Genomic DNA, 27,867 nt, shown 5'->3' with positions numbered 1-27,867 from the left:
CAGGGCCGTGACCCACCCCGCCGCCTGGACGCTCCACGAGCAACTCTGGGCCACCCGCTGCTCTTACAAAAACGCTGCCCGCTGCCATCCAGGCAGGGAACGGAGCTGTCAGTCAATCCGAACGGTACAGGGCCAGGAGTCCAAAACCCAAGGGCAGTTCACTTCGTCACCTACTAGCATTGCAACTCCGGGCAACTCACACCCCGTTTCTGCTTCTCTTCTAACCAGTGAAAGAAACCACACGGTTATGTATCATTCAGAGGGTTTTGTAAAGACAGACCAGGGACATGGCCACCTCTGCGAAGCGTGGAAGCATCTGGAATCTCGTATCGTGTCTCTGCTCTGCGGGGCAAGCCGTTTGTGGGGCTGGGAGCGCTTGGGCTCGCTGCCTGCCGTGTGGACGGGGAGGACGGGCAGGGGCCGGGAAGAGAGGCGCAGGGGGCCAGAGACAGGCGAGAGGTCCCCCCGAGCACTGGCTGGCGTCTGTGGCTGTCGTTCCCGCCACCGTTCACGGGACACTGCACCACACCCACCAGAAGAGAGGGACGGAATTCTTTATTAAGGCACACAAGCTGTGGGAGCCGCTCCCACGGACACAATTCTAGAACAAGAGCCGCTCCCATCCCCTTCTCAGAACGTCTGTGGGCGAAGCCCCTTCCAGGCTGCCTGGAGCCACAGCGCGGGACGCACCAACCCGGCTGGTAAATACTTTGCGGCGCCAGCAGAAGAAGCCCAGGCGGGGAGCCACCGTCCACCAGAGACGGGACTTCTCGAGACAGCGGTCCGGATCCGGACTCCCGAGCACGACAGGCGGCGAGACTCCAAAAGCCGCCACTTTCCGCAAAGCCTCCAGGGCAGCGAAAACAGCTTATTCCTGAGACGGAAGGGGCAGGTGTGAGGACATGGCTCTCTCTCCCCTCCCCTGCCTCATGTGTTCTGAGGACAGAAGGGACGGGTGTGTCCAGGCTGGTGGCAAACGCTGCATTTCCGGGGCTTCTTGGCCGTGGAGCCCGTGTCTGAGGAAGTGGCCCGGGCTCTTTTGCTTCTGGCCTCTGGCCCCTGGAAGCTCCTGCCTCTTGGCCAGGTCTGGACTCCGAGACTCCCTGTGGGAAGAGTCAGGGGAAGGCTGACTTTGGAACAGACACACACAAGTGGCCAGAAATACAGGTCCCAGCACAGAGGGCGTCCCTCTGGCCTTTGTATGGTCACGTCCGCCCACAGGCCAGGCTCCCTTCCCTCCTCGCCGCACACGGTGTGTCCCCCCCTTCCGTTGCCCCGACACCACTCCCTAAATGACCCTGTGTCCTTGAAGGCCTTGGCCCACCATCACTATCCTGATAAGGAGGGCACTACTGTCACTTCACACAGGCCTTCTTTACAGAAGCAACATCCTGCCAACTGGCCTGAGGCCACATGGAGAAGCAGCAAAACCCAGAAGGCCTGTGACCAACAACCTGCTCCCCACCGTCCGTGCCAGGAAATGGGAGTTCTGGATTCCTCCAGCCCTCAAATGGGCCTCTTAGTTTGGACCGCCCTGTGTCACCCGGACAACTGATCAGCTGGCCTGGACGTCAGACACCACTTCCTGGACCACCTCTCACACACTGCAAACCGAGTCTGTCGTGGCAGTGGCTGCCTCCAGCCCCCTCGGGCACTGGTAGCCAGCCCTGCGCCTTCCCCAGCCTTCTGGGTTCTTCCTGTACAAGCAGAGCTGGCAATGTGTGTTAGAATCACCGTCTGAGACTTAACTCAACTCTTCTGAGACAGGAACCCTAAGGAAGGTAGGCAAGTGCCCAGCTCACCGAGGAAACTGAGGCGGTGAGGCCGGGCCCTTCGTTCAAGGTTCTATAGCTAGGCTTTGGGACCAGCTCTGTCCGACAACAGGCCTTTCGGCTATTCTCAGGTACCAACTAAGCTTCTGCCGCGCACTGGGGTGGGCGGGGACCGCTTCCAAGTGCCTCCGGGCGCGTGATCTGCCTTGCTCCAACGTCTGGGTGGTGGTTCTCACCAGACCCAGTTACCGGGCCCAAACCATGTAACTCTGGGCAGGTTCCTAGACATCCCCAGGACCAGGCTCCGCAGCTGAAGACAAGGACCTTGCGAGCCTACTGAGGCTAGAGGAGCGCAGAGCCGAGCGGTCCGGCCGACCTCGGGCTGTGCTGCGGTGCGACCCCCAGTGGAGGGGGTTCGCTGGGACTCAGCTGCCCTGTTTGTACAACCGTGAGCACGTGCTGAGCTGACGGGGGGGGGTGGGGGGTGGGAGGTGGGGGGTGGGGGGGGTGGGGGGTGGGGGGGGTGGGTGTGGAAGATGCACAGATAGCGTGTCTAGCGTAGTGCCGGGTGCGCAGTGGGCAGCTCTGTGGGCCTTGAATTTGGCATGAAGACCACGCACGCACCTGCCGGCCCCACCGCTGCCCCGCCCTCCCTTCAGGGGCCGCCCTTGCTCTAGGAGGTGGACGCCAGGCGAACCGCAGCAGAGCCCCCGGCCCGGCTACACACGTCCCGTCTCACCTGGGGCCACGTTCTCGTCCGCCCACTGGAAGAAGCCGCACTGCTGCTCTCTTGGCTTGGCGCATGTGTGGAACTGGCGCCCCTTGTTGGGCCCGTCCTTCTGCACCGTCCGGGTGACGGTGGGCTGGCTGCACAGGCACGACGTGCCCCCTCCGCTGTCATCGCCAGGTCTGCCAAACCCACCCCGGCGATGCCCCGGGCCAGGCGGGCGTCCTGCCGAGCCACCTGAGGGTCTTGGTGCCGAGGGGGGGGGCCCCCCTGCATCTGGGGGGCTGTTGTCGGCCCACAGGAAGAAGTTGCAGCCGCCACCGTTGCACTTATAAAATTGCCGGCCCTGGTTGGGACCTTCTTTCCGGACGGTGAGCAGCACGGCCTCCTGGCCACAGTTGCAGGTCACAGAGTCACTTTCAGCAGTGGCAGCGGGTGGTGGCAGGGCCCGGGGGGCGCTGTCGATTCTGTTCAGGGACTGGCTAGCCTGCAGGTGGTTAGAGGGCTGGCTGGCTGGCTGGCTGGCTCTGGGGGCACCCCGTGAGAGTCTTAGGTCCAGGAGTTCCATCAGGGTCTCATCACATCCTCCGACGCAGCCCACAAACTCCAGAGGCATGGTCGGGGGAAGGCTGCCGCGTTTAAACTTGAACTTCAACCTAGTGAGGCCAGAAAGTGAGTGAAAGCATGAACCACCAGCTGTAAGTCTTCTGGTCCGAAAAGGGCTGCGCCCACCCTGGGCCTCCCCTCGGTGCCCCAGGAGCCCACGCCAGCCACCTGCCAACCGCCAGCCCGTCCAGCTGTCACGAGGGCAGAGGGGGAGGCAGGGGAAATCTAAGATCCCAATTAATCACCAAAATACAGAAGTCTCTGAAAGGTTCACTTCCTGTAACACCAGCGGCTCTCAGGCTCCTGGAGGCTCCCGGGCCCTTTCAAGGTATTTTGTTACAAGGCTAGGAAGTTAGAGTGGTCATCCTTCCCTGCTGTAGGCATGCGACTCTGCCAAAGGCCACAGCCCATGCCGCGGGCCCAGCACACTGCCTGGGAGCAGAGGCCCGAGTCCAACAGTCTCCTATCTAAAGCCAGACATTAGACTTAGAGAAATGGGAAACAATGCATTGTTTGGTTTGGTTTGGTTTGGTTTGGTCTGCTTTGGAAGTAAGTAAAAACATGCCATTTATGTCAGTATGCAGTGTATGCGTTATAAAATTAATACATATGTCTTTAAATGCCTCCACTTTAGGGGCGCCTGGGAGGCGCAGTCGGTTAAGCGTCCGACTTCAGCCAGGTCACGATCTCGCGGTCCGTGAGTTCGAGCCCCGCGTCAGGCTCTGGGCTGATGGCTCAGAGCCTGGAGCCTGCTTCCGATTCTGTGTCTCCCTCTCTCTCTGCCCCTCCCCCGTTCATGCTCTGTCTCTCTCTGTCCCAAAAATGAATAAACATTGAAAAAAAAAAATAAATAAAAAATAAATGCCTCCACTTTAATTTAGATGGTTAATCTAAATTGATAAGCTTATCGATAAGCTTAACCTAAGTTAATTAGGTAAGTTGATTAATTAGATAAGTTAATCTAAATTGATAAGCTTATTGATGAGCTTAACCCACAAAGAAAGCTCTTTGGGCTCCTCAATGATTTTTACCAGTGTAAGGGGTCCTATGGCCAAAAGGTCTGAGGACCGGTGCTACACGAGGGCTCTGGGCCTTTGGGAGGAGCCTGGAAGCCACGGCCGACACACGAATATTCTCTTCCCCATGCCCTACTTGGCAGCAATCTAGCTGGAAAGGGAAGGGACACAGACCGATTTAGGACTGCCAACCCAGCTGCTGCTGAGAGCACCGATTCGCCCCCGGCCACGCAGCGGTCTAGGAATGAAAGTCCCGGGAGATTCCCTCCCACCTGTGCTCTTCCTGCAGCCGACTCAGGGGCCAGCTCACCTGTAAACAGGGTGCGGCTGACAAACCGGACACACAGTCCCATCCCTGCTGGCCTCCAGCACAGAGTCAGGGAACCACATGGCCGATCGGCATTCTGGGAAACCGGTGCAGCTGAGGTAGAACCTGGAGGGCAGAGGGAGCGGGGTCAGGCAGGAGCCACCAGACCGCATGCAGGAAATAAACATTCCTAGACTGTCACCCATCTGGCAGGGAGATTTTTCCTCAGTTGATTAAGGGAGATCTTGATTTTTCCGAAGGACACGTAAATGGATACACAGTTGCTGGTACTGAATGAGAAAAACTAGCCTGCGTTTATCTCCCACCTTCCTGAAAAAAAGAAATACGTATTGCTGACTCTGCTTTCTTTAGAAGCACCAAACCAGGGTGCCTGGGGAGCTCCGTCAGTTAAGCTTCCGACTTGGTTTCAGCTCAGGTCTTGATCTCACAGTTTGCGGGGGGGGGGGTCGAGCCCCGAGTTGAGCTCTGCACTGTCAGTACAGAGCCTGCTTGGGATTCTCTCCGCCCCCCCCCCCCCCCCCCCCCATGCTCTTGCACACATGCCCGTGCTCTCTCTCTCAAAACAAATAAATAAAACAAAACAAAAAACAACCCACTGACCAACCCGGGCCATAGCAAGGCCACGACCTGAGGGTTCTGCTCAGGTGCTGCTCAGGTTCCGGGCTGTGTGCTCTCAGACTTTCCCCAACTTCTCCACACGACAATTCTGATGGAAACCGTTGACACTCTCAGTTTACAGTGGGGCAAACTGAGGTGGGGAACAGTCTGGAAACCTGCCCAAGGATGCACATGCGGTGAGTAAGAGAGCTGGGAATAGAACCCTATCTGTCTGATGAAAGAGCTTTTACTCAGGACACCTGCACCACATCATTCTGAGGTTTTTATCTATTTAAGTAATCTCTACACCCAATGTCAGGTTCAAACTCGCGACCCGGACATCAAGAGTTGTGTGCTCTTCCGACTGAGCCAGCCAGGTGCCCCTTGGCCAACAATTCCCTACAGCTTCCAGCCACGAAACTTTAGGGCTGGACTAGCCAACGTGAACACAGTTTACGATGTCCTTTGAGCATGCCTGGGTACGACCAGACCAGGGGAAAACTAACCAAACCCCAAACCCCAATTATTCAAACAGCTAATCCACTGAGAAACGGCAACTATCAGATAAGCCCTGGAGTGGTAAATTCCACAAGACAATCCCCAGACCCCCCGGCCTCCCCCCGGTGACTCAAGCACTCGGAGAACTTCAGAGTTCACAGCACAGCACTTACTAAGCCCTCGCATGTGGCAGTCCGCACTGGGCGAAGCCTGTACCAGCACCGGCTCGTATGTGTGCACCTGCTGCCCACTGCCAAGTTGAGCCCATTAACCTCTGGTTTCTGAGAGCCGGCCTGGCCTTCTCTTTGCCCAGGCCAGTGACGGGTCAGTAGTCGGGGATGCCACCTGCTCCCGTGGCAGCCCAGAGGCGGCACACGGCTGCAGCCCAAAAGGGGCAAAGGAATGAAGGGCTGTGAAGACCTGGGATCAAATTCTGCCTTTCCCGCTCCCCAGGGCTGCCTGCTGTAGACAAGTCGCTTCAGCCCACGAAGCCTCAGCCTCCACTCCGTACGAAACTGAGGTAAAAACACCACCCTGCTGTGTGGTTATGGAGTCCAGAATGTACATCGAGGACCGTGCATCGTGCCCCACCAAGGGATGGCACGTGATAAATGATGGCCACCATCTCCATTCCCCACTCCTGCTGTGAACACCTGCCAGCGGCCAGGGGCCGCCTTGGGGAGCCTCGCAACAAACTGCCTACCCGCTGCTGCACTAAGAGCGAGAAGGGATGTGGCACGTCCAGGTCCAAATCAGCGCCAAAGCCGGAAGAAGAAAAGCAGCGCCACTGAGTATCTCTAACACGTCAGGCCCTGCGCTACTAGACTTCTGACCCATGACGCCAAACCCTCACCTTCCCAGAGTAGACCCCACCGCCCCAGGTTTATGGAAAATTGGCGCTTAGTAGTTAAGTAACCTGCTCTGGGGCACAAAACTTGTGTGTGGCAGAAGTGAGATTTGAACTCAGACCCAACGGGGTCCTCAGCTCATGCTCCTCCACCATCCTCCACACGGTGAGTGGGCGGCGTCTGATCCACAAGGGACGCAAATCTGCCGTCATCCCCCACCTCCTCTGGATCCCAGGTCATGTCACGACTCCAAGGCCGGGTCCCTGTCAGCTGGCCTTCTACCTCCAATACTTAGTGCAGGGGCCGGCAGCAGCAGGCCTGCCTTTAAATAATGACACAGAGGGGCGCCTGGGTGCCTCAGTCGGTTAAGCGGCCGACTTCCGGCTTGGGTCATGATCTCGCGGCCTGTGGGTTCGAGCCCCGTGTCGGGCTCTGTGCTGACAGCTCAGAGCCTGGAGTCTGCTTTGGATTCTGTATCTCCATCTCTCTCTGCCCCTCCCTCACTAGTACTCGGTCTCTCTCTCTCTCTCTCAAAAATAAACATTAAAAATAAATAAATAAATAAATAAATAAATAAATAAATAAATACATAAATACACAAACAAACAAAGACAGACACAGAAGTGAAACGACAGGGCCCTGCAGGGGGCTGGATGGCCAACCCAGCAAGTGCTGGGTGAGCACCGGCGGGGACAAGTCTGGCACTGACCCGCCACTCTTCTTGGTCTTGAGGACCATGTCCTTGTTGCACTGCGGGCACTTCTTGATGGGCTCTGGCATGGCTGGGTAGATGGCTTCTTGCTGGGCCACCTCTGCCCCTTCCCCAAAGTACTGGGATAAGGCCTCGTCCAATCTGAAGGAAGAGCAAAACATTTACGATATTCTTACGTGCGCACAGCATGAGCGTGACCAGGGGAACCGGCGGGCTGCTCCCCGCAGGCCTGATGCGGAGAACGGAGGCAGACGGAGCTGTGTTGGCCAAGCGGCCCTGGCTCCTCTCTGGCTCCTGGCAGCTCCCGGGAGTGATCCAGCCTCGAGGCAGGTACTTTTTGCCTTGTCACCAGCCCCGCACCAAACAAAACTGCACAGGGTCCTAGCATGCACCCCAGAAGTGTCTGTCTGTCTGGATTTACATTTAAATGAGCTCATCCTGGGGCCCCTGGGTGGCTGAGTTGGTTGAGCGTCTGACTTCAGCTCAGGTCATCATCTCGCGGTCCTTGAGTTCGAGCCCCGCGTCGGGCTCTGTGCTGACAGCTCGGAGCCCGGAGCCTGCTTCGGATTCTGTGTCTCCCTCTCTCTCTGCCCCTCCCCCACGCATGCCCTGTCTCTCTTTCTCTGTCAAGAATAAATAAACATTAAAAATAAATAAACTAGCTCATCCATTTCTCCTTTTTTCTTTTCAGATTTTATTTTAAAGTAATCTCTACACCTAACACGGGGCTCGAACTCAACCCTGAGATCAAGAGTCACATGGTCTACCGACAGAGCCCGCCGGGTGCCCCGGCTCATCCGCTTCTTTGCCAAACTGGCATGGGGTAGAAAACAGGTTTGCGTCTAACAACACGCACACGTGCCGCTTGCTGCGTGGCCACCTACAAAAAATACTCCACAGAGCAAACGTGTCCTACACCAGCACTAGGTTTCCTGCCCCACGGCTGTGCTGCCTGTTAACTCAGGACAATTAAAATCAAGAGAATGGCATCTCTATCTGGCGCCAATAGCCTGGCAGGACCGGACCAGATCTTTCCGATTACCGTTTGTATGCTGGCGAAGCTCTAGGGGAAGGGGAACCCTCGGGAGGAAAGCCCGAAGGGGAAGGAGCTGCGTGGGGACGGCCCTGCCAGGCACACCGCCGGCTGTGATGAACTGGCCGGAGGACATCTAACCACCCGCGGCGCACACTTCACGAGGCGCGAGGAGCCGCGCCGCCCGGTTTCTGCTGAATCACCCCCACCCGCTCCCGCTGCCCAGGGAGAGGTTACGGCCCAGGAAGCAGAGCTAAATGACCGCGTGCGTACACAAGTAGGATCCGGACTCACTTCTTTGCTTTGGCCACTGCTTCAGTGAAAACCTGTTTGTATTTCTGGACTTGCTGCCTCAGAACCACCAACTTGTCCTTCTTCCCCTCACAGATCAGCTTCAGATCAGCTTCCAGCTCAGCCCGGAGGTTGGGCTTGGACATCTCATAGCCCATGGAGTCATAGCCTGCAGGGGCAAGAGCGGTGTTCTACGTGGCCCCGGGCGACACCTTCGGGGACTTTAGTTACGCGGCTCCGCCAAAACCCCCGCAAGCTCCTCCTCCTTACCTTCCACAAGCCCCATGCCTAGATGCCCGGGCAGAAACCGCTTGTCCGGGGTGAGCCCGACGTACATCCGGGCTTTGATGGTCTCGATGTGCTCCGCATGAGTGGCATCAGTACCTGAAAGCCAGTCCTGGTTACTCGGGGTGATGCAGACCGTCCCCCCGCCCTGGTGTCCTGTGGGCACCTTCCTCTGCCTGGACTTCTTATTCTCGGTAAGACACCTCCCTTCGCATCCGGCCCACGCAGAAACCACACTTCTCCCTCGCATCCACTTCCTCACTTAAGCTGTCAATGTCAGCTTCACAACTCCTGCGTCTCCTCTGCTCCATGTGGCGGAGCCACGGCTGGAGCCCACGTCATGTCATCTGCATCAGTGCAATGTGCTCGGTCTCCTCCTTTCTGGCTGCTTCCTCCACCCACACCTTCTTTATGCTGTGGCCAAAGGGTTCTCTGCAAATGTAGCTCTGGCATCAGAGAAATGCAAATCAAAACCACAGAGGTACCACTTCACGCCCACTTGAATGGGTATAACCAAAAAGCACCGATAACCACGAATGTTGGCGAGGGCACGGAGAAACCTCAAGCCTCAAGCGTTGCTCCCAGAGCGTAAAACGGCGAACAGTCCAGAACTTCCTTAAAAGGTAAACACAGAGTTACCATAGGACCCAGAAATTCTACTGCTAGGTTATCTACCCTAGAGAACCGAAAACTGTCCACACACAAACCTGGACACAAATGTGCACCGGGACAAATGGGAAGGACCCAAAAGTCTATCGACTGAGGAATGGATAAACAAACCGTGGTGTACCTGCACAACGGGACAGCACCAGCCAAGAGGGAAAGAAGTACTGATTCCCGCCACAGTGTGGATGACCCCTGAGAACACGCTAAGTGGAAGAAGCCGGTCACAAAAGGCCACACGCCGTATCGTTCTAGTCAGAAAGATGAGTGGTTGCCCAGGACTGGAGGGACTGGAGAGAAGGGGGGATGGGGTGTGACTGCTAATGGGCACGGGGTTTCTTTCTGAGACAACGAAAACGTTCTAAGTTTAATTGTGGGGAGGGTTGCACACTTTTGTGAATATACTGGACGCTGATTTGTACGTCTTACATCAGTCAAGTGTGTGGTATGTGAATTATATCTCAATAAAGCTGGTAACATTTTTAGGTTTTTTTTTTTTTTTTTTTTTTTTTTAAAGCTGGTAACATATTAAAAAACGTAGCTCTCTTGAGAGCCTGGGTGGCCGACTCTTGGTTTCGGCTCAGGTTGTGATCTCAGTTTGTGAGATCGAGCCCCGCATCAGGCTCCCTACTGACAGTGTGGAGCCTGCTTGAGATTCTCTCCCTCCCTCTCTCTCTCTGCCCCTCCTTCACTCTCTCTCAAAAGAAATAAAAATACAAAAATAAGTCCTTGCTCCTTTCCTCAGAAATCTTAAACTGCGCTCTGCTAGCCACAGGCCAACACCCAAGCTCGTTAGGCAGGCACGCCGGCCCCGCAGTGAGGCTCAAGTCATCTTCCCAGCCTCACCTTCCACGCACACCCCCGGCCACAGTGCCATGTGCTTCCCTGCGCCTCTGTCCTCCTACAGACTCGGCCGGTGCCTGGCTTGCCTTCACTCGCCAGGAATCCTTCCTATGAGGTTTAAGGCCCCTGCCCGCTCCCTGCCAGAGCCCATCGGGCTGGACTTAAGTGTTGCTTTGATTTCTTTCTCCCGCTGGATGAGCCCTTGGGGGAATGGAATGACCAGGCTTGATTCCTGTCTGTGTCTCCGGGGCCTAGACCAACATCTAGCTGTGGAAGCCTCAGATTTTTAATGAGTGAATCCTGATGGGTGAACGAACTTTAATTTTAGCGAACCCCGCAACTTTGCGGACAGTACAGCAATGGCCAGAGGACTCCAGGAGGGCACTCCTTCCTAAGTCCCAGGACTACAAAACCCACTGTGTAGTGAGGCGGCTGTGCCCCAGGGCGGGTGGCTGTGCCCCAGGAATACGCCCAGGGAACTCCCACTTCCCCTCCATCCACTTCCCTCTCCATCGTGCCGCTGCCCCTCTGAACTAGGTTTGCCGGAGACCATGACAGAGCCGTGACGAAAACTGACGAGGGGTGGCAGATCTGTCCCGAGGGACCCACCTGTAAACCTTGGGCCACGGGGCTTACCGGGAAAGCCAATTCTGGCCCGGTTTCCTTTTAACCTAATTTCCAGTTCCCATACTGTTACGAGGAATGCTTTAAGGAACACCAAGGGCACGGCCGCGTGTGGCAGCAAACTCAGACCCCGCGGGGGCCTGGCAGGTAACGAGCGGAGAGCGGAGCCAAGTGTGAGCGATGGGGAAGGGACAGCCACCGCTCCAATTCAACTCCAATTCCATTTCTGGGCGCGAAGGGGCGGGCTGCCAGACCCGACGCCTCGCAAGATGAAGACACGGATTTTTTATGTGGAATCTCTCAGGCCTTAAATGTTGGTAACTTATTCAAAATAGAAGCAAATCCCTGGGTGGGCCAAATATCCTAAGTCCACGGACAGGACCTGGCCAGGGTGCTCCCAGCGCACCGCCCCCGAGTCCTGGGACACATCGATGTCCTCATTCGGCTGCTGTAAAGCAGTGGTTAAGAGCACCATGTGCGGACTTACTCAGACCAAGGTTCTTAACCTCTCTAAGCCTCACTTCAGCTACAAAGGGGGTGAAGAATATAATGGCCACGTTAGAACTGTGGCAAAGACCAGAAGAGACACGGTGCCTGGCCCGTACGGAGTGTGCCGGAGCTGCCAGCTACCAGGACAGCAAGCTACTGACCAATGCCGTGCTTTTCCATGAGGGCGATGAGGTCGGCTTCGGTGAGCAGCTGGGGGGGACTGGTCTCTCCGTCCACCATCTCCACAGCGCTGGGCTGAAAGCGGGAGCCTCTCTCGTAGACGGGGAGGGTCTACAGAGAGCAGCAGAAGCGTCAGATCATTCCGCGTGGCACTTAGGCAAAAGACAACTTCCATTTCAAAGAACGTGGCCCCGCTCCATCAGACGGCACTGGGGTCGGGAACACGGCTGTCTTCCCCTTTCCCCGAGGCCCACGGGGTGAGACGTGGCCTCTGGCCCCTGACCGGGCCTGTGCTTTAGTACCTTGTCACTCCAGCGGTCATATGGGTACACATCCAGGTAGTTTCGGGCCAGAATCATGAGGCCGTGGGCCACGAAGCGTTCCTGAGCGATGTCGATCTCCACAGTGGTCTCCTGTCCCTGAGCATCCTGGGAGCAGCAAGCCAGGAAATGACGAACGATGAACTCATAGAGTCGCTGCTCATCTCCCTAGGAAGAAAGAGAAAGGGTCTGAAACTCCCTCCAGAAGATAGCCTCTCAAGGATCGCAGCACCACCAGTAGTCTGACGTGGCCGAGGCCACCTTCCGGCCCAAAGTTCCACATGAAACAGGGCACGTGGCTCCCGTAGCCCCCGCAGCAGCACGGAGCGCTGGGCATACCCGCTGTGTGCTGTGGACTTAGACACAACCCTAATCAGGTGAGGATAAGCAAGGAAGGCATCCTACCTTCCAGACTGAGAGGTGCTTCTTTTGACATAAACCCCACCAAGGGAGGAGACAAGGTAAAAACATAATAAACTAATAAGGGATCCCTTGTGTAGAAGACACAGTAAAGTTACAGCCAGCAGCCCTACACCATCCCGTTCACAAGGTTCATGGGACTTTCTACCAGTGAAGTAATCAAGGACTGAGCGAGGCTCAATCTGTCAAAGCCTGTAACATGCTCATACTCATAGCCAATAATTCTAAGAATGGATCCAAAGGAAACGAAAGGTCCACACAGATATTTACACAAAGGTCAGTGGTTATTAGGTCTTGGAAAGTTGAAAGCAATCTTAAAAAACAGATTTTGCAGGGGTGCTTTCTGCAGGGGTGATTTTGCACCCTGCAGATGAGCAGGGTGGCTCAGTTGGCTGGCAATCCGACTTTGGCTCAGGTCATGACCTTGCGGTTTGTGGGTTCAAGCCCCATGTCGGGCTGTGCGCTAACAGCTTGAAACCTGAAACCTGCTTCAGATTCTCTTTCTCTGTGCCCCTCTCCCGGTTGTGCACGTGTGCCCCCTCTCTCTCTCTCAAAAAAAAAAAAAATAAACAATAAAAAAATAGATTTGGCAAAAGAAATTATGGTACATCTATGCAATCATTAAATATCATACTTTAAAATATTTCAGGGGCACCTGGGTGGCTTAGTTGATTGAGCGTCTGACTTCAGCTCAGGTCACGATCTCACGGTTTGAGTTCGAGCCCCCCACTGGGCTCTCTGCTGTCAGCACAGAGCCCGCTTCAGATCCTCTGTTCCCCCTCTCTCTGCCCCTCCCTCGCTCAGACACTCTCTCTTAAAAATGAGCAAACATCTATTAAAAAAAAAAAAAATTCGGCATATGAGGAAATGGCAAATTTTTTTCTTCCTCATATTCTTTTGAATTTTCTAAACTAAAATGGACCTGTATTACATTTAGGGCCAGAGAACAATGTGTGTTAATAAAAAAAGGAAACAAGGACCAAATGTGGCTCAGCTCTGCAAGGAGCCTGCATCTGTCAAACAAGCCTAACCAGCTTGGCCCTCCAGGCCCTCCTGGAGCTCATTCTCCAGCTGAGGAAGGACAATAGGCAAGACACACGGCAGGGCAAGGCTGCCCGAGAGCCCTGCAGCCACCGGACCAAAGACAAGAGGCCGGTGTCACAGTATCCAAGTGTCAGGATGGCGATGGAAACCCATCGAGTCTGGGGAGGATGGGGGCCGGATTCCTCCAGTTAACGAGGGGCCAAGAAGGCCAAGCCATTCTGTGGGAGGCTCTGTGGGGGCTGTGCAATGCACAGGGCAGGCGAACCTCCTAGTCCACGTGTGGGGGGCTCGGCAAAGCTGCAGGGGGTCTGACAGAGCGGGAAGTGGGCTGGACAGCAGAGCCTGCTCCGGGGGTGGGGATTCACGGACACCAAGCAGAACACTGAAGCAGCAGAATTCGGACACTGACATCTCTTTGCTAAAATGGAGAGATATTTCAAAATCACTCAGTTCCTCAAGTAAGAGCCCACAGAGTAAATTCAAGTGCCGCTAACCCTTCACTTCCCCCTGGGTTCCAGGAGGCGGTAGTTAGGGAAACCAACCTGCAAGCTGCTAGTGTATTTGGTGGGGTGGATGGGAGGGTGAGCTTGGTCAGACTTGTTCCCATTGCGTGGAGTAGGGCCGCCCCGTTCTAGAATGCTCTGGGCAAAGGCCCCCCAACGTGGATCCGGGGTCTGCTGCTCTACGAGCACCGTCAGGTTTAAGTCTTTGGGGAAGATGTTTGTCTCAGTTCGAGGATAGCTGATGTACCTAAAACAAAGGCAAACGAATAGAAAAAGAAATTGCTAGAATCGCTCTAGAAACAACCAAATTCGATTGAAAGCACCTGGTGGCACCTGCAATGTCCCATCTGAGCTAGCCAACGCAACCGAAGGCAACCTAGCTTACCTACGTTGACAAAAGTTCTCAGATGGGACCCCCTGATGGGGTGAGAGACAGCAGGCTCTCTTGCTGAGATGCCCCAAGAAGCCACAAGAAAAACGACAGGGGAAGCACAGGCGGGGAACACAGTAGGCTCAGCCTGCCAGCCGTTGTGTGGCCGGGACACAGCCCTGGCCCGATCTATGAACGGTCTGCCGGTGACCCCCCATGGCCTTGAGAGCAGCAACAGAGTGTGCTTCTACGAATTTGTTTCAGGCATAGAAAGCGTAATGCTGCCTAACAAACCATCATGTGGACCCTACATGTAATTTACCATTTTTTACTAGCCACTTAAACGGCATTAACGAGATCATTTACATCCTTTTGTTTCATACAAGTCTTCGAAACCCAGCACATGTCAACAACTTCCAGCATGTCCCAATTCGCACGACCCAAATCTCAAGTGCCTGATAGTCACCTGTGGCGAGTGGCTGCCACAGCGGTCCACAGCATGGACCACACCGTCACCGGATGGTGCTGGGATGTTCACAACCCCTGAAGTGCGATGATTTATGATGGCAGACGACTACTAAAGGTGTGGTCTGCCACCTGCCAAGGCCCTGGCGGTGGGGGGGACTGTTGAGAGGTCAACACTGAGATGTGAATTCACTCAACGGGCTCTTTTCCTCATCAGAAAAGTCAATGTCAAAATTCTTCTACTTCAGAGCTCAGGTGATATCTAGACAGTCCGTATTTACCCATAAGCTTTAAAATATTTTCACCCTGGCTCAGTGGGTGGAGCACGTAACTCTTGATCTCAGATTGTGAGTTTGAGCCCCATGTTGGGTATATAGATTACTTAAAAATAAAATCTTTAAAAGAAAATGAAGCAAAATAAAATACTTCACCCTGACAAAGATGCACCAAATTCTATTCCCAAATATTTACCCTTGAGTGTAGAGCTTTTCGGCAATCCTCATGGTTTCTTTAGCATTTATTCTCAACTTTCGAGAAGCCAGCTTCTCAAGCTCCTGTTAAATGTGTCAATAGGCAAGTTAGAGTGCAGTGTGGGAGTCAGAGGGCACAACACAGCCACACAACTCATCTTCACAAATGTCTGGCCACTGTCACTCCAGCGGCTGTCACGCAGAGGGAGAAAGACTGTAGCAAAGAAAGCTTTCTGGGCCTGCCAGGCAGAGGCAGATTCCAACCCAGTGGTTCTCAGGCTCTGATGGGCAGAAGCAAGAATCACTTAGGAAGAGAAAAGATTCCCGGGCCCTGAGCACTAGGGATTCTGACAGAAGAGGGCTGGGACAGAGGCCAGAAATCTGCATTTTTTTTTTTTTTTTCCTTTAACCAGCAAGCCAATACACAGATTCTAATACAGGCAGTCTGGGAACCACACTTTGGGAAAACCACTGGAGCCCTACTAACTTCTGGATGATGAATACCATTCTTCAAAAACTCCTGGGAGATCATCGGTTGTCCTTCCCCTTGGTCACATTCCACCAATGTCAGCGGCTCTATGTCAAAGCCTATTTAACCAGTGAGGACCAATACACTTATGCCTGTCCTATGCAATCGGTCTGTAACTCTCCCCTTGTCATTCCTACAAATCACTCCCATGCGCGTGCGTGCACACACGCACACACACACACACACACACACACACACACACACACTGGGCCACGCCCAAGGTAAAGACCACACTGCCCACCAATCCCCACGTGTTTCTTAGCCTGTTTGTTCTGTATGTTCAACCTCCAGGGTGAATCCTGACGGCAACTGTACCCTGAATTGTCCTGACTGGTGGTGACTGGGAAGGGGCACTCCTAAGGTAGTTAACTCCAACTCGTGTCGAGCAGGGTGGCTCTTCGTGGGTCTAAAAAGTTGAGAAACCCTGTCCTAAGGTAGGCTCTTAATACAGATTTTAAAAAACGTTTACATAGATTAGGCACACGTTAACGAAAAATGCTCGGGCAGAAAAAGACAAGCTATCCTAATCACAACAATGTAAAAATTACGTGTATGAGAAAAAACAGGAAGAGAAGATGCTCACATTGGATCAGAGATTACGTAAGGATGACGGGGGACGTGTCTTCCTCTTTTTGTTTGCCAAACCCCACACAAAGCAGCTACGTTGCATTTATTAACTTAAAAAAGCACGAAAAGACTAAGCAGCCTCTGTTTTGGGGTTTCTGTTCTCCCCAAGGGCTTTCCCGCTTGGCCTCGTGAAGGGTGATGCTTTGTGCCACCGGCCACCGTCTGCCGTAGAAACCTGGTCCCAGCACCAGGCAATCAGAGCGCCTGGTGCAGTCATCTGGAACATACCACAGTGTCCAATGCTTGAGGCCTCCACTTGCTCTTTGCCTTAGACTTGACCTCTACCACGGTTGCCCTGGGATCCTAGGGAGCCAGAAAAAGCAGAGGCCACGTTAACCTCTTTGCGCACCTTCTCTAGCTGTCCTGCGGTAGCCTTTGCTCACCATTGAGGACACTCACCACGAGCAGAGGCCCCCGCTCCAGCCACGACAGCACCTCGAGCGAGGTGGGCTCGAAGCCTGCGGTGTGGTGGAGACCTCACCACCTTCCCGCTCAAACCAAGACTTTGAGGGGCAACTTTACAAGCCCCAAGGTGCCTTCCAGGGCCCGCGAAACACGACAGCCTGTGCATCTCCTAAGCACTGTTTCCTACCTACACGTGCACGGTGTTACATTTTAAAACGTCAGGATGATACCAAGTTAGAAATCGGAGAAATCGTACACTACAAGCTGGAAAACCCAATGTGGAGACCATCTTCACCGCACCCCAGCGAACAGGGGTGTTTCCTTCTCTCGAACAGGTAAATGTGCAGTGTCAGAGACGTGCCAGGTAGTTCCGTGACCTCTAGGGTCAAAGGGCAGAGGCGTGGACAGAGTGACTCCTGGACGCAGGGTGGTCTCCGGAAGGACTGGAGAGTCAGGTACGCTAGAAGCTAGCTGTGCTGTGCCCCTTACCGGCTCTTTAGAGTGCGCACAAATTACTTCACTCTCTCCCACCTCATCTGTGAGGCGGGGACAGGATCGCCACCCTCACTATCAGGTGAGGCGCTATCAGGACTAAACAGGATAGTGTAACATAAAGCGTGTCTGGCACTGCAGCCGGTGCTCACCGGTCATTGGTCCCCCTTCACCAAATCAATTAGTAAACCTGCCAGGGCGCTACAGCCGGGAGCACATGTGACTCATCAAAGTAGAGATCTCAGAGTTTCTCTCAGGCACCACTGTGTGCAGCCTCCAGGTTAGAGCCAGCAGTCAGGTACTGGCTGAAAAGCAGCAGCACCACAAGGTGGACGATCCGTATGAGGGTCGCAACTCGGCCACCGACTGGCCTGTGGTCCTCTGATGGGCCGCTCTCTCTACTTCTCTACTGACACGTGTTCTCTACCCGCCCCACCCCCCCAGCCCCCTTGTGGCTGGCTGTCTCCTGCTAATCACTCTGGCCTTCACTCAGATGTGGCCCTGAGAGGCCTTCCGTGACCACCATGCCTAGAACGGTCCCCTCCCTGCCCCCCAGGCTGGTCTCTGTTCCTTCCCCCTACTTTTCCTTCCTGGCATTTGCCCCTGGATGAAGTTAACTTGCTCGTTTGTGACTTTCATCTTTCTAGATCTCATCTAACCGGGGGAAGAGGGAGCTGGACCAGATGCTGTCCAAACCCCTTCCAGCTCTAGGAGTCTACTGTTCCAGACAGGTCTAGAGGATCCTGAGTGACCTCTGCTAACAGCATTCTACTTTAGGGAGAGATTTCAGCTATGTATTTCTTAAAATTTCTGCCTTTATCTAAAAGGTCTGCAGCTCCTGTGGTTTCACATCGTTTAGTACCATTTTCATGGAGTTCGTCCTACAGGTTCCCTAAAAGTGAGGTCCTGAGATGCAAGCTGAAAGCTACAGTTCAGTGGGAAAAGGGAACAGGGTCACTTCTGCTAACACAGAAGGAGTGGCCTGGGAACTTCCAGAACAGTTTTCCTCGATCATTAAAATTCCAAATATCTCTTACCTCCATGCACAGCTGATAGAGGACAAGACAAGCTGTGTGGTTAAAGAGGCGATGCCTTTTCCAGTTGAATTCTACGACACCATCTTTGTGGTCATGAGTTACTGTATCGGGGACAAACAGGAAGGCCATGACTCAGAGAAGCCATATGATGGGACAGAGAGAAGAAAGCACATTGCACTGAAATTCCAAAGGAATAGGAAACACGCCTTTGGGATTATGGGTCATTCAGGAAACTAAGTGGATTCTGAGCATCGTAATGGGGTGGGACGAAGGGCAGCAAGACTAAAAAACTCACACATTTAATCAGTGGCATTTTTGCTCCTGGTTCTTCCCAGGCCCTTAGGTTCTACACCGTAAACAACTCCTCCGGCCATACCTTTAATTTTGTGGAAGATTTCTGGCACAAAAGCCTGAATGGCTTTGAACCTCTCTACCACGAACCCCAGGGTTGGGAACTGGCAGCTGCCGTAACTGATCAGCTGCTCCGCTAACACCTCGGGAAAAATCCTCTGCAGCCTCAGGGTCTGGAACCTAGTGAAGGCAGCTCCTAGGAAGTGAGGACGGAAGGAAGGAAGGAGAAAGCAGTGGACCGTAAGATCAAAGCCAGCTGCACATATCTACACACAAGCCTCATTCTTGGTTCATAACCCAACCCCCAATGTGCCACGCAGACCCCCAGGGGAGTTTGCCAGTGGCTCACCGATCCTCAGGTCCAGCTCCTGCCTCACGTCCACAGCATCGCTCACTCTCGGATCGGGCTCGGTCAGGTTCTCACAGGCCGTCTGGACGGCTCGGGGGGTGATCTCAGAGAAACGGGCTCTCAGCACTGGCAGACTGGGCTTCACTGTGGAACAGAGTCACCAAGATCAAAGTCAAACCACATTGCCTTCCCATCATAAAGGGCTCACTTTTCTTAAACCACCTTGAATGAAAGATAAGCCATTTCGAGATGTTGTGAGGCACCCAATTTTCTGATTAGGTGAAATTAACAGTATGCTAGCCACCTAAGAAGGAAACTTTGCTGTAACCGCTAAGCTTAGTTTTGTCAGAAGTAACAGTGGTGTGAATTTCAGCTATTCTCCTTATGAGCCTCTCAAGATTCTAATCTCACTCATTCTTAGACGTTTGGGGAAAATCAAATGTTGTCAATTAGAAGGTCCTACAAGGGAATTTCACGTCCTGGCACGGAAATAACACAGGACACACACACTGTCCCTGAAAGTTAACGTACTTAAATTCCCAGCAGTCGTTACAGCTTTCAACACAGAAACACTCAGGGAAAATAGAAACCGTCCACTCTCTGAAGCCTGAGAATGACCTGTGCATCACTTCCGCTAAGTTACCTGCAATCATTAGCCCCGTTGAAGGCATTTAAATTCATCTCAGCGAGTATTTATTAATATTCAGGCAGCATGCAAAGAACACAGCAGATGAACAACATTCTAGAATTACTCTTTGTACTGTCCGTACGGCATATGCATTCTCTTGCAAATATTCAATCTATACTTATAAAAGGTATAAGATCGCTTCTCGGCCTTTTGGCTAAGATCAAGTGTAGTATAAAAGGTATAAGAAGTCCCTGCTCTCAAGCAGCTGGCAATCTACTTGGACCTGACGCGAAACAAGCCCTGGGCCGCGGGGTCTGTGCCACTCGGTGACTCTTTTAGTCCTCGTGCCACCCTAGGAACCGTGTCAGACTGGCCTGACTTTCCAGAAAGCTGAGGCTCCCGTGGGTTCGGTAAGTTGCTCTGGACACACTGCTGGTGAGGCCTGACGGACCCAGCGGGGAGAGTCTGTAAGGGGGAACTCGGCCTTGACCCACTCACACAGGGGAGCCATCTACTTCTGCGGTCCCAGCGTGTGGAGACCCGGAAGCCACGTCACTTACCAGCCCTGCACACGTGGATAATCTCGAACCCGATATTTTCCCCTTCTCTATCGCAGTCGGTCCAGATCACCAGGGCCTGGCACTGCCGGGTCTCTCGTTCCAGAGTTTTCTGAAATTCCCAGCCACGGAAGAGCGGTGAGAGCGCAGTCGCCATGAGGTGACACCTCTACGCTAAGGACGTGTGACCAAACCGAACATCAGTGATGTTATCGGGATGCGCCACCTTGGTGTAAGGATGCCGAGGCTGCTACCACAACCCTCCAGCTCAGAATCCCGGACCCGAAAGTGAGCTTCTAGAAGATGGAGGGTTTAATGCACCTGCCCTAGTGAGACAAGACCTAAACCTCAGCTCTGACACACACTTGTAACTCTCGTGGTCCTGATCACGTCCTGGTCAAAAATGAAACTGATCCCTAATTGAGTTTCACCCCAAGAAGGTTTCCCAGCTAGCAGACCACTGCTACAGGTGCCCTGAGCACTCAAAACTCGCCTGTCACGTGACCATTTACACTTTGTTGTCTCTCCATGCTAATTCGGGATGGAAGCTAGGATTAATGTTTTTTAACTTGTTCGACGTGTCAAGTTTTTTTTACTTAGGTTCTAATTAGTTAACACATAGCGTTGTATTGGTTTCGGGAATAGAATTTAGTGATTCATCACTTAGAATTAATCATTTAGCAATGTTATTCCTAGGATTTATTTAAACAACCACTACTAATAAAAAGGCTTATTTTTTTCTTTAATTTTTTTTTTAACTTTTATTTATTTTTGAGACAGAGAGAGACAGCATGAGCGGGGGAGGGGCAGAGAGAGAGGGAGACACAGAATCGGAAGCAGGCATCCAGGCTCTGAGCCATCAGCCCAGAGCCCGACGCGGGGCTCGAACTCACAGACCGCGAGATCGTGACCTGGGCTGAAGTTGGCCGCTTACCCGACTGAGCCACCCAGGCGCCCCAAAAGGCTTATTTTTAGTACAGCTTGTGACTCTCGATCTTGGGGTTGTGACTTCTCCATCGGTGGAGACGTTATTTAAAACTAAAATCTTTGAAAATAAACAAATAAAAAATAAGTGGCCTCATTTATACGATGAGTGGGAAGAATTTTTAAATGTTTATTTATTTATTTTGAGGGGCAGGGAGGGGGAGAAACAGAGGGAGAGAGGAAGAAAGAGAATCCTAGGCAGGCTGTCCGTGCAGAACCTGAGTTGGGGCTTGATCTCACCAACCATGAGATCACGACCTGAGCTGAAATCAAGAGTCAGACGCTTAACCGACCGAGCCACCCAGGTGCCCTGAGTAGGAATAATTTTTAAAACCATGGCACTAAGTTTGGTGGGAAACGTGATCTCTAAATTCTGATGCATTCAAAATACAGAAATCACTGTTCAATTATTTTGCACTCTGGAGTTGTTCAACTCCAGTGCTGTATGTCTTCCAAAAGATCCTACCTTGATGTCTACAAAATTCTCTGGGCAGTACTTTTCAATTTCTGCTTCAAAGAGGACAAGGGGATTGCAGCTGTGCCTAGAAAAGAGGATGAAAACACAAAACATCCAACCTCAGCACAGGATGGAAAGTCCTCCATTTTTACAAGAAAAAAATTGCTCAGTGAGCTCACGGATGGATCCCCAACAGAAGTCCCACGGGAAAATGCCAGAGAATTAAAAGCAAGGCTATGACCCTCTGCACAAAGCACTTTCTGCTTTCTGTGACAGCAGCAGCTGCTAAGAAGAAATCCTGGAGCCCTTTCACGCACGTCTGCGATGGGATAAGTGTAACACAGCGACTACGTGAAATAGGTCTGGCTATTCTAAGGAAAATAACACTTCAAAGTGGTTGTTTGTGCTCAACACACGGTAAAAATTCACAATGGTTCAGTTAATCTTAGGTCACTGCCGTGGTCTCCATGGTGTTTGTCCCCTCAAAATTCACATGCTGGAACCTTAATACCAATGTGATGGTGTTAGAAGGTGGGGACTCTGCGAGGCCATTAGGTCACGGGAGTGGTACCTCATGAATGGGATTAACGCTCTGATAAAAGAAGCCGCACAGAGCTCCCTCGCTCCTTCCGCCAGCTGAGGACATGGTGAGAGGTCAGCAGTCTACGTGTACCCTGATCTCCTGCTTCTCCAGAACCAGGCAAAATCAATTTCTATGGTTTATTAGCCCCCCCAGGGTTGATGACATTTTGTTATACCAGCCCGAATGGACAAAGACAGTCATCTGGGTATTAGAAGTTATATAGTTAAGATCCACATGCCTCAAAATCCCGGCAGCATTTCACAACTTACTGTAATAATCAGAAAGTTCTTCCCCCAGGCATTGTACTGACCATTTGCGGAACTGCATCTGGAAATCATGAGCCAGCAAATGTCCAGAAACTGAAGTCATTATCATGGTAACATTCTGAAGGATAACAAAATTTGAGTTAGTCTTTCGGCAGTTATATTTTGCCACATCATTCAAATAAAAGGGAGGAACTTCTGTTAAAGAGAAAAAAGGGGTTGCCGAGGGTTGGGGGGAGGTGAGGAGGAAGGAAGAGATGGAGTGCTGAGGACTTTAAGGGCAGTGGGAATAGTCTGCACGATACTGTAATGACGGATGTATGTTCTACTTTTGTCCGAACCCATGGTACGCACAACACCGAGAGAGAACCCTAATGTAAACTAGGGACTTTGGGTGATTACGATGTGTCAGTGTAGGTACAATTGTGATGGTAAAGAATGCGTTACTCTGGTGATCTGATGTTGATCACGGTGGGGGGGGGATGTATGTGTGGGGGCAGGGGTCTATTGGAAATCTCTGTACCCCCCCCTCTCAATTTTGCTCCAAAAACCTAAAATGGCTCTAAAAAAATTAAGTCTATAAACAAAACAAAACAAAACAAAACCCAGTTGGGGAGAAATGAACATAAATGCATCTCTCTGAAGCCAAATACCAAACTAACGACCGTTCTAATTCTAGCACCATGATGCCTTTTATAGGATTTAAAGTTTCCTCAAACTACTGTGTTTTAGTTTCTTCCTTGTTATAAAGAGAAGGGGCCATATTTCATTAAAAAGAGACTTCTTTATAAATTACAAAATATTCATTTGTAACCAGAGATCTTTAGGTCTTAACAATTATTCTTTTTTTTTTTTTTTTAATTTTTTTTTTTCAACGTTTATTTATTTTTGGGACAGAGAGAGACAGAGCATGAACGGGGGAGGGGCAGAGAGAGAGGGAGACACAGAATCGGAAACAGACTCCAGGCTCCGAGCCATCAGCCCAGAGCCTGACGCGGGGCTCGAACCCACGGACCGTGAGATCGTGACCTGGCTGAAGTCGGACGCTTAACCGACTGCGCCACCCAGGCGCCCCTTAACAATTATTCTTGAAAGATAGTGACTTCTTCTATGATGGCCAGGCTCGTTCTTCTTGATCAAATAACTTTTTTTTTAAATGTTTATTTTCGAGAGAGAGAGAGACACACACACACACACACACACACACACACACACACACACAGAGTGTGGGTGGGGGAGGGGCAGAGAGGGAGACACAGAATCAAAGCAGGCTCCAGGCCCAGGCTCTGAGGTGTCAGCACAGAGGCCGACATGGGGCACGAACCCACCAACCACAAGATCATGACCTGAGCTGAAGTTGGACGTTTAATCGACTGAGCTACCCGGGCGCCCCCTGAAGTAACTCTTAAGGTACAGGCAGTTCAGCGGCAACCTGTAGTTAACAGCTTCTATTTTTACAGCCCTAACTAAAAACTCGAGGAACATATACCAAATGGCCCATGGATCTAACAGCAGCACACTTCAGCTGCAGGACAGAAACATGATAGCACCTACCTGGCCGTACAGATGATAATCAAATTCATAGATCTTGTTGAATTTAGACAATCCTTCCCTCTATAACACAAAACAAGAATAAATAAATTACATTGAAAACAAATGACTCCTCGGCCTAACGATCAAGCAGAACCTTGATAAGTGGTCATAACTGAAAAATAACAGTATTTCCTAAAGATAAAAACTAGGCTAAATTACTAAGGCCGGTTATCAAGAGGATCCTCAAAACAGTTACGAGCACATGCTTGGTACAGTCCATGGAGTTTTTATGCCAGAAGGTAACCCTGAGGTCAGCTAATATAACGACGAATAGATGAGCCTGGACGAGTCCAAGGTCAAGTCACAAATTAGAGGCAGAGAAAGGATTAGGACGGAATTCTCTTGCCCACTTTCTCCCTCTTCCCCATACTGCAAAACTGCTGGGCACAGGCAAATCACTCGCCTTTCTGAACATCAATTTATTATTATTATTTAAAAAAATTTTTTTCAACGTTTTTTATTTATTTTTGGGACAGAGAGAGACAGAGCATGAACGGGGGAGGGGCAGAGAGAGAGGGAGACACAGCATCGGAAACAGGCTCCAGGCTCTGAGCCATCAGCCCAGAGCCCGACGCGGGGCTCGAACCCACGGACCGCGAGATCGTGACCTGGCTGAAGTCGGACGCTTAACCGACTGCGCCACCCAGGCGCCCCAATTTTTGAATAAAGTTACCTCTAAGTGCTCCTCTGGCTCTAAAATCCAGTAACACTACAAGCCCCAGTCAGCACTGGAAACCAGTCTATAAAGCAATTCTTTAGCTGCGAGCATGGACGAATCAGACCCTCTCTGAATAGATCCCACCGTCCTCCACAGCAGCATTAAAAGTACTTTTACAGGGGGGCGCCTGGGTGGCTCAGTTGTTTGGGCGGCTGACTTCGGCTCAGGTCATGATCTCACGGTCCGTGGGTTCGAGCCCCACATCGGGCTCTGTACTGACAGCTCAGAGCCTGGAGCCTGTTTCCGATTCTGTGTCTCCCTCTCTCTGACCCTCCCCCGTTCATGCTCTGTCTCTTTCTGTCTCAAAAATAAATAAACGTTAAAAAAAAAAAAAAGTACTTTTACAGGTACGTTTCCCCAGTCCAGTCCCAAGTGACTCCTGAGGGGCACATCCATTGTCCCTTGTGTCTCTTGGGAACAGTCTAAAACCACCGTTCTGATCCTCTCCAGGTAAATAACTCGTCTGATAACATGTGTGTGATCCCACAACCAGAGCTCCAGCAGGCAGTCTCCTCTACCAGTGGTAGCCTCGAGGATGTGAAATGTCTTTCCTGACATTTCAAACTTGCCCCCCTGTAATTCCCATTTTGGGGTGGCACACAATTATGTGTGATCCCATGTGTGGGTGAGGTGCTCAGGGAAATTGGATACCCCAAACTTAGAGCAGTTTCGGAGTCTGGGGAAAGAAAAAACACCCGGTTGATAGATCAAGAATGTAGCTTTTGTGATCTCTCCTTCTCTTTTTATTTTGGAGAGAGAGCATGTGAGCGGGGGAGAGGGGCAGAGAGAGAGAGGGAGAGAGAAAGAATCCCAAGCAAGCTCCAGGCTCAGCACAGGAGCCTGACGCGGGGCTCGATCCCACGACCCTGGGATCATGACCTGAGCCAAAGAAATCAAGAGTCAGATGCTCAGTTAACTGAGTTACCCAGGAGCCCCTGCTTTTGTGATCTTTTTTGCAGTGCTGTCCACTCTAAGAAGAAAAAAAAAAATACAAGTCCCTTCTCTAAGTAATCTGTAGGAACTCCCATACTGCTGCCACTAAATCTACAGAATTCTTTAAGATGCATCTTTCTAAATATAAAAATAAAACCATGAAGGGCGCCTGGGTGGCGCAGTCGGTGAAGCGTCCGACTTCAGCCAGGTCACGATCTCGCGGTCCGGGAGTTCGAGCCCCGCGTCGGGCTCTGGGCCGATGGCTCAGAGCCTGGAGCCTGTTTCCGATTCTGTGTCTCCCTCTCTCTCTGCCGCTCCCCCGTTCATGCTCTGTCTCTCTCTGTCCCCAAAAAAATAAATAAACGTTGAGAAAAAAAAAAATTAAAATAAATAAATAAATAAATAAATAAAACCATGAAAAAAACTACCCAGATAAAGAAGGTCGCAGTTTTCAGTGTGCTTTTGAATGCTATTGTAAATGGAATTGTTTTTTTTTTTTTAATTTTCTTTCCAGATTGTTCATTGCTACTGATTTGTGTACGTTGATCTTGTATCCCATAACTTGGCTGAACATATTTATTAGCACCAATGGTTCTTTGTGGCTCCTTTAGGATTGCTATTCTGTAAGATCACGAAGGGGATTACATTTTTATCAAATGTTTGTTCTGCATCAATTGAGATAAGCAATGTGGGTTTTGAGTGGGAGATTACTGGAGTCACACTTTGTTTTTTAAAGTCACTTTGGCTGCCCAGAATCTGAATAGTGAAAGGTTAGGGAGAAAGCTATCAGAGTTCTCCCTGTGAGGGGCCAGAGGTCTGAACTCTACAGACACAACCTCAGCTCTTGCTCCCACTCTCCACGAGCTAGAAATGGAAGTCTAAGGACCTTGAGATCTCGAAAGAAGAAAAGAGCAGGGAACTTCTGCTTTCTGCCTCCAGAAAACCATTTCGCAATCCACTTTTATTTGACAGATTTTCCTGATCAGTTCTTATCATCTCCATGCCACCTGTTTTACAAATTCTTTTACCTTTCCCTTCCTTTGCACCTCCAGTGTGTCCAGAACAAATTTTCATCCCTTACTTGCCTGTCTCTCGGGAGTGACTTTGTACTAGTAGGAATAGGGCAGCTGTTCCCTCTAATCCCATAGCCTAGGTAGTACTGCCCTCTTAATACGCGTTTACAGACTGTAAAGCCAGTGGGGCCGCAGAACCCAGGGGATGCGCCGTTGATGGGGAGGGCCAGGTTAGCTGGGAATGCTGGGACAGGGCTTGACCGCCCAGTTAAAGTGCTGTGAACAGGGGTTCCCAATAACTTAAAATTTCAAATCACAGGGAATACTGTTAAGACACAGCCTTCCCTGGTCTCACCCCAAACCCACAGAATAGCCAGTGTCCCAGCTAGTACCGATTATCAGACTAGTTTGGGAACCGCGGCTGTGCGCAAGGAGGAGCCAAGGTTTTCAAGCACATGGGTGAAGCGTCTTCACTTTTAAATGCCTACCAGTCCGAAAAGAAGACAGGAAGCCACTGCAATGACCCAGAAGTGGGAGAAGCGGCCTCCGTCTGTATTCCCAGCGCTCGCCGCGCTGTCCCGCTGGGTGATCGGGACAGCTCCCTCACCCGCACAGCTGATCGGAAATACGCCTCCTTACCCGCCTCATGCGACCGTTGGACAGCAGGTCGGCGATCCCCTTGGCCGCGTCGTTTTTCTCGGCCACACAGAGAATTTTCCGCACGCCTCGCAAGGCCACCTCCATGGCAGCGCGGGACAAGGTCCTGGCTCCCGGCCGTTGCAGCCAGCGGAGAGCGCAGCGGGCGACAGGGAAGATCATCCCTAGGCCCCGCGCCCGCTGCCGCCCGCCGGGTGCCCAAGCATGCTGGAAAAGCCAGAGGTGACGCCCACCTGACGTCCACCCTAAGGGAACTGGGGCCCCCGAAAGCCGCCAGCGCCACCTGCCGCGTCCCGGCCACCACCCCTAAGCCCGCGGGGCTTCGGACCCACGGCCTCGACAGGGAATCCCGCACCTAGGAGTCCGGCTTCCGCCCGCCTTCTCGGGCTACATCCGCCCGGTGCGAGCGCCACGGGACCGCGAACTACAACTCCCAGACGACCCCGCGCTCGGGACCCCTTGTACGTTTCCGCTCCTCCGCCCCACTTCCTTTCTTTCCCGACAGTGGTTGGTAAGTCGATTGTCCTTGGGAGAGGCCGCTGGAAAGTTCCGCCCAAACCTGTCGTTCGCTCACAATCCTTTTCTCT

At 52.1% G+C, this 27,867-nt stretch overlaps 1 protein-coding gene across 2 annotated transcripts; it reads right to left on the bottom strand.

The window, feature by feature from the left end:
• Positions 1 to 538: 538 nt before the first annotated feature.
• On the bottom strand, positions 539 to 27,743 carry TOP3A (DNA topoisomerase III alpha). 2 transcript variants are annotated; one of them, XM_043583288.1, is made up of 19 exons: positions 27,263 to 27,743; positions 23,921 to 23,980; positions 22,414 to 22,487; positions 21,530 to 21,605; positions 20,083 to 20,191; positions 18,895 to 19,038; positions 18,571 to 18,741; positions 18,195 to 18,295; positions 16,489 to 16,563; positions 15,106 to 15,188; positions 13,839 to 14,046; positions 11,815 to 12,000; positions 11,494 to 11,623; positions 8,699 to 8,812; positions 8,432 to 8,597; positions 7,102 to 7,245; positions 4,432 to 4,554; positions 2,512 to 3,155; positions 539 to 1,103 (listed from the first exon to the last, which is right to left on the bottom strand). In XM_043583288.1, the coding sequence occupies exons 1-19, from the start codon at positions 27,440 to 27,442 to the stop codon at positions 928 to 930; spliced, it is 2,964 nt and encodes a 987-aa protein (XP_043439223.1). In that variant the 5' UTR covers positions 27,443 to 27,743; the 3' UTR covers positions 539 to 927. The 2 variants fall into 2 exon arrangements, with proteins under 2 accessions (XP_043439223.1, XP_043439224.1); XM_043583289.1 differs by lacking the exon at positions 16,489 to 16,563.
• Between the last annotated feature and the right edge of the window lie 124 nt (positions 27,744 to 27,867).

Source organism: Prionailurus bengalensis, chromosome E1 (assembly GCF_016509475.1).
Source record: "Prionailurus bengalensis isolate Pbe53 chromosome E1, Fcat_Pben_1.1_paternal_pri, whole genome shotgun sequence".
Lineage (NCBI taxonomy): Eukaryota > Metazoa > Chordata > Mammalia > Carnivora > Felidae > Prionailurus > Prionailurus bengalensis.
This window is presented reverse-complemented; position numbering and strand designations above follow the sequence as displayed.

Coding starts and splice junctions, on each gene's coding strand:
- TOP3A (XM_043583288.1), bottom strand. CDS start 27,442: ATGATCTTCCCTGTCGCCCGCTGCGCTCTCCGCTGGCTGCAACGGCCG. Junction 11,624..11,814: donor ATGACCGCTGGAGTGACAAG/GTACTAAAGCAC, acceptor TGCTCTCTGTAG/ACCCTCCCCGTCTACGAGAG. Junction 4,555..7,101: donor AAGACCAAGAAGAGTGGCGG/GTCAGTGCCAGA, acceptor TCTGCCCTCCAG/GTTCTACCTCAGCTGCACCG.